This window comes from Stomoxys calcitrans, chromosome 5 (assembly GCF_963082655.1).
Source record: "Stomoxys calcitrans chromosome 5, idStoCalc2.1, whole genome shotgun sequence".
Classification (NCBI taxonomy): Eukaryota; Metazoa; Arthropoda; class Insecta; order Diptera; family Muscidae; genus Stomoxys; species Stomoxys calcitrans.
The window spans coordinates 124,311,515-124,318,472 of NC_081556.1; the positions used below are offsets into that span (position 1 = coordinate 124,311,515).

Below are 6,958 nucleotides of genomic sequence, written 5' to 3' on the forward strand. Positions count from 1 at the left end.
TTTGGTAATTTTTCCATATGATGCCCCATTTTTCACAGTACATGGCCCACTATGGCTAACTGAAAATTTGTGGGCTGAAACCGTTTACAGAAAATAAAATATGGATCACTACCTTTTCGAATCTATTAAATTTGGCACACTAAGTATTAAAGAAACCAAGATATGACCATTTTTGCCAAAATTTTGTGATTTTTGCATATGAAGTCCAATTTTTTACAGTAAATGGCTCACTGTCGCTAACGGGGACAGAGTGGGCTGAAACCGTTTAAAGGAAATATGATATGGACAACGCTCTTTCCGAATCTATTCAATTTGGAGCCCTAAGTATTAAACAAACCAAGATATTGGCCATTTTTGGCAAAATTTGGTAATTTTTCCATATGATGCCCCATTTTTTGCAATAAATGGCCCACTGTGGCCAACTGGGAAATAGTGGGCTGAAACCGATAACAGAAAATATAATACGGATCACGATCTTTTCGAATCTATTCAATTTGGAGCCCTAAGTACAGATTCCAAATTGAACAGATTCGAAAAGAAAGTAGTTCCTTTTATATACCCCGTAAAGGGTTTTAGCCCACTATTTCCCAGTTGGCCAGAGGGACATTTACTCTGAAAAATGGGGCATCATATGGAAAAATTACCAAAGTTTGCAAAAAATGCCAATATCTTAATTTCTTTAATACTTAGGACTCTAAATTGAATAGATTCGGAAGGTGTGTAGTCCCTGTTATATTTCCTGTAAGCAGTTGTATCTCACTTTTTCTCAATTGACCACAGTGAGCCTATTTCTTCTATTAAGTAATAAATTAAATTCGACATGCATATTTGTTTTAGGGCTTGTATTTTATTTTGATGTTTATTATAATTTTATTCATTTTTTGTCATATTTGTGTTTGAATTGTGTTTTTATATATAAGGATTTTTCCATATTCGTATTTGGTTTTTATTTACTTTTGTATTAGGATTTTTTGTATTATAATTTTAAATTTCACATATAGGTGGCGCTCTATCGTGAATTTTTATATTATAATATATTTTCTCATACATAAAATTGAGTTTTTTTTTTATCGGTTTGAGAAATCGAAGTGAAGTATAGACTTATATGGGAGCTATATCTATTTGTCGACCTAACTGGATAAGACATGTTATAAGTGTTGTAGGGCAGTTAACTGAGAAAACTGGAACTTAAAGTTAAGAAAACTTATTGTGGTCCCATTCGTCCGGTCAAAATTCTAATCCTTCCTGACTCTTGTCGCTTGGCGAAAAACATTTTGTACATTGCAAGTTCATTTACACTTCGCATGCAGAAAATGTCATCACATCTAAAAATAAACCGGACAACATCTGTCGAGTGTCAAACACACAAAAAGCTAAGCATTAGAAATATTGGTGGTATGTGCGTGTACGTGATTATTTTCTATAAGGCATTTGCCTTTTGTTTGTTTCTTGTTACCACAAAAAGAAAACACTATACATAGGTACAGATAAAACAGGAACATATGCAAATTTTTTGGTGTATACTAATTAGAAAAGAATGATAATAGATTACTTATATTTTATAACAACTTTATTTCTATGGGATTCTTATACAGATAATGCCCAATTTTTTCACCCATAATAATACAAAGAAGAAAAACAAGCAAACAATAGATGTAGAAAAAAAAAATATGATGACGAAATACCGCACTTGCAGGTGACTAACTTTGGTAGCTAGAAACAAACATTTATAAATGTATGATATTCCATTCTACTACGCATTATTAGCGTGCGGCGTATATAGAAAAATTCATAGTTTTCATGTAATCTCCTTTTATTTTACGAGCTTATCGGTATGCTCGAAATAATCCATAGACACCTTAACGATGACAGCGCCTGTTGCAAGACCTGCAATGGTAGCAACAGCAGCATTATCACGGGGCAATGCAGATTTCATGATGGCCCAGCCCAATACACTGCCCATGGCCCACAAGGAGCCTCCCAACATGGCATAGAGACCACGCTTTCCATTGGGCACACTTGCCAATGAGGGTCGTCCATATATATAGAAAGCCGCTCCCACAACCTATCCAACAGCAAAAAAAGAAAGAAATGCATAGGTACACAGAGATGATTGCATAAAACATTTTGCCGAAAAAACAGGTGATTGAACTTACTGAGCTTAATAGCAAAACATTTGTCAAATCCTTTTTGGGGCTAAGTACCTTCGACACCAGCGAAGGATTCATCACATTGACGGAGAGTCCACCATAACTTGCCAACCCATGAAGTGGAATGTAATAGTAAAAGACGTTTTCTTTGGTGAATGGCTTCAATCCAATCTTATCGCACAAAGTGCATGCCTTATTTTTATCTGCCATTATTTCTTGCTATTATTATTTTGATATTAACAAATAAAATTCGAGAATTATTAATTGCAGACACAACTGCTTCGATACAAAATGCAAAATGCTGTGATTCTATGCGCTATTATGTAAAAAAGCGGCTGTTTTAGCTGTCAAACCGGAATGATGTTTCAGTGTTGTCAATGATGACAAAAATTTAACAGCTATAGCTTGAGTAAGTTAAAACGAAAATGAAGGCACTTATAAAAAGGTAGGAAAGCAGTTAAAAAAGATTAAAATCAGAAAACTTAATAGGCTCATTATGTCAGAACCTATTGTTCGATTTCAATAAGAAAAGGGATGGCTAAGAAGTAACAAACAGTGAAACTCTGGGGTCAGTAAGAAAACGTAGTGTGATGAAATGAGGCGAAGGCAAAAATCTACTCTATTGGACGATGCAGAAATAAAGAGACGTGCGTATCAAGTCACTAAGCGACCAGAATTAATTCCAAAATCTTTACCAACAAGTAAAACATCAGGCTGATTGGGTTTGCTGCACATAGAGATAGTATTGGAGTCAAACTAATTTAAAAACAAAAAGCAAGGGATTGCCAGCTAAGCTATCTTAGACCGTAGGTAATTTTTTGATAGGGCTTATATATCAATTTATTGGCACTAACCGGCTAAATGAACGCATAAACCATGAATGAAACCTTAGCATGTCCATTGCAAACACCATATTACAATTAGAAAATCCCATGGCAGTTGCTAAAACATCAGGCTGATTGGGTTTGCTGCACATAGAGATAGTATTGGAGTCAAACTAATTTAAAAACAAAAAGGAAGGGATTGCCAGCTGAGCTATCTTAGACCGTAGGTAATTTTTTGATAGGGCTTATATATCAACTTATTGGCACTAACCGGCTAAATGAACGCATAAACCATGAATGAAACCTTAGCATGTCCATTGCAAACACTATATTACAATTAGAAAATCCCATGGCAGTTGCTTGTACGTACCGGATTGACCCGATGGAGTCCTTCATCGGCAAGGGCTGCCGCCTCAGTGTACAAGACACTGCTAAGACAACAACAATATATCTTCTACTCATTGCAAACAAAATATAATCGAGAAGACCCATTCAGTACCAAACGATATTTTAGGGCAAGTCATTTACGAAAGATTAGGTTTAAGACCAAGCAAACGCTGTATGCAAGAAAATGAAATGAAAAAATAAACTATTTTATATGAATTCTTTTATAGTTTTACAGACATAAGTTCAGTTAATGTGTGGATAGGTTTAAAAGAAGCAGTTCGATGAACGAGTAAGAAATCTGGTACTCAAAAATTCAAATCGGGGAATAGTTTATATGTGCTATTATCTATTACGGAATCCATAGGGTCTATTGTTGTTGCAACACACAGCTCTCAGTTCAACTTTTTCAACGCGGTCATCGTAGAAAGTGTCCATCCTGTCAAGAAGTTCTGCGATTCCATTCTGCCCAGCTTCTTGGCCGCATAGTTCACCATCATCTCTAGATGGTTGGCCCGGAAGCAAGCAGAGTCTGACAGCCTTTCCCACCGTCTTCTAACCATTGTGGGCCTCACATGGCCCGACGCCAGTTCTTCCAGCGCAACCTGACTGTTCACTTACATCGTGACATGCGTCTCGCAAAGCTGCATCGAAATCGTATCCAATACTCCCAAGATAACCAAAACTTCCGCCAGAAAAACTCAATACACCAAATATACAGGTGTAAGGGCCTAAGATTGAGCAAGGCATTCGGCGACTTTCACAGAGCTCTCAATTTTGCTCCAGAGGACAATTGTTCAAAGCTCAACACAAGACATCCATAGGTGAAAATCAGTTTACTATCGTAAATATTCAGTATCCCCGACATTATCTCACAACTAATGTCGACTTATCAGTTACTATGAGCGGAGGATAGTCTCCCCAGAAGTGCATTCACTTGGTAGCTTTATAACGCTTCCGTTCAGTATAATCATAAATGCTACTTAACCTGACTGAAACGCAGTTTCATCTTTTTGCTCCAGGGGACAATTGTTCAAAGCTCGACAAAGGACATCCATATGTGAAAATCAGTTTACTATCGTAAACATTCAGTGTCCCCGACGTTAGCTCACAACTAATGTCGACTTATCAGTTGCTAGGAGCGGAAGATGGTCTCCCAAGAAGTGCGTTCACTTGGTAGCTGTATAACGCTTCCGTGCAGTATAATCGTAAATGCTACTTAACATGACTGAAACGCTGTTTCATCTTGCTCTAGGATGTAGGGAGTGGTGTTTGCAATAGTTTATATTCAAACAGCTTAGTAAATATAAATAAATACTTATTTCACTTATGACTGTCTACAGAGGAGACATCTATTCGCAGTTTATGGTGCAGCATCCTGACAGGTAAGGATCTTATTCCACTGTGTAACGCTCGACTGCAATACTCGTCTCATTCTGATATCTCCGGCACTGTTTATCCTCTACATATCCTCCATTTCACCCCCTTCAGAGATCGTATCATATGCGGACGATTTTACGATCACGGCATCAGGTCCCCAACCCATTGATGACATCTGTGACAGATTGAACGTCTACCTCAACGAACTGCAATACTGCAATAGATCTGAATATATCTGTCACCAAATCCCCAGCCACATTGTTAACTACAAATACGCTTGAGGTGAATACTGAGCTGAAATTGATGATCGATGGAGAAATGATTCTGACCATCAAGTGTCCCAAAATATTTGGCGTCACATTTGGCAGTTCTTACACATTCTCACAACATGCCACAGCAATTTTCGATAAGGTCAAAAGTAGAAACAAGGTCCTCAAGTCACTTGCCGGCAGCACTTGAGGTGCTGACAGAGAAACCTTGTTGACCACGTATACAAAGCAATTGGCTGGTATGTGGTAAGTTATCCAGCGCCAGTCTGGTCTCGTCAGCTCGGTGATACGCATTGGAATAATATTCAGATTTGTCAGAATCCCATCGAACTGCGACGTCCTATCTCCTCAGTTTTCATGTGGACTACCTCCATCAGGAGACAAAAGCAATACGTTTTGGAATGTTATCGCAGAGACCATCCAAATCATCATCTTGTGGATAGGTAACCACCGTCCAAAAACCTTAAGGTAGATCTACATGATCTAGGGCGTGAGGTTCAGCGCTACTAGAATGAAACTCTAGATTAAGCGAGTCTAGAAAACATTCATGCAGACACGGTAGCAGATGCGGTAAATAGCTACCGGGTGAATGTGGTCCTAGGACAACGACCGCCTACCGTTGCACCTGAAGAAATTGACCTCCCCCGTCAAACCAAAGTAGTTCTGGCTCAATTACGATTCGGCAGATGCAACCGCCTCAACTCCTACAGAGTATGGATTGATGCCGACGTGCAGGATGTATGTCCCAATAGTGACCAGGAATCACATGTCACCTGTTTAACTGCCCTGTCAGACCCACTCTACTCAGACCCAGATCACTTTGAACGCATCCCATCTCAGTCGCATGGTTCCTGGATCTGGACACTCAACAGAATTAAGCAAACGAAAGATAAAACACAACAAACTGATACAACAACAACAACAACTCGTCTCACTTGTGTCGAACGATTGGCTAAGCATTTTTGTTACATCTATATGCATGTGAAAATGTTACTTACCAGAAATAAGACTTGCTTAAAGAGACAGCAAGCTTTCGATTGAAATCTGATCTATAATCCAGACTTGTTAATTTGTTACACGCACTAAATATAATTTGTTACACACAATTAGAGTGAATTTATTTTTTCGAAAATTTTCATTTTTCGTTGATAGCTTCTGGAGAATTAGAAAATATAGCCACAACTGTCACTTGTAGAAATTGCAATACCACTTGTTCACATGTTGTTTAGCTTTTCTCGAACACTCTTGAAATTTCGATTCACTTTTATCTAAATATTTTAACTTTTGTGCTACAATTTCCGGGACTTTTTTGTTGGTTGTAGCCGAATCCTCATCCAACCGGCATGCTTGTTTTCCAACAGGTACGTTAACATAAGTTTTTGTTTAAAAAATTATACAAGTACGCGGCACATATATAAAAAAAACACGATATTTGTCATTGTATAATTATTGCCTTTTAATCTCTGCAGCTTTAAAAATAAGAAATCAAAGAATATTGGGTATAATTTGTGATTTCACAGCACTTTTTTTTGCCGAAAACAACACACATTCGTAAAAGACGCGATCACCCGATAGACTGCAACAGCATTGCCCTTTGTGACAATTCGCACTTTGTTGCCATATAATGGGCCGTATACATGTTGTAACGCGTTGAGACGAAAGCTTGTGCAAAAATATTAACTTTCTAGACAACTCACTTTTTTTAAATTTTTATCACTCGACTCGTTTGCCAATTAACTGAAAATAGCTGTTCTCGCTTTATAAAATCCGCTGTTTTCAATAAATTGGTGATCGAATCAAGTGACAAAAAAAGTTAATGCTCTAGGCCGGAAACATGGCTCAATTAGTGAATTAATTCGACAAATCCTGGGCCGGAAATTAAACAACGTATATAAAGAAATTTTAATTAATTAAAAATTTAAAATTCAGCTTCCTATGTTTTGGTAAAAAT

The 6,958-nt window shown here is 37.6% G+C and overlaps 1 protein-coding gene across 1 annotated transcript; it reads right to left on the reverse strand.

The window, feature by feature from the left end:
* Window positions 1–1,552: 1,552 nt before the first annotated feature.
* On the reverse strand, window positions 1,553–2,475 carry LOC106091326 (uncharacterized). The gene is made up of 2 exons (XM_013257815.2): window positions 2,157–2,475; window positions 1,553–2,065 (listed from the first exon to the last, which is right to left on the reverse strand). The coding sequence occupies exons 1-2, from the start codon at window positions 2,358–2,360 to the stop codon at window positions 1,814–1,816; spliced, it is 456 nt and encodes a 151-aa protein (XP_013113269.1). The 5' UTR covers window positions 2,361–2,475; the 3' UTR covers window positions 1,553–1,813.
* Window positions 2,476–6,958: the final 4,483 nt, after the last annotated feature.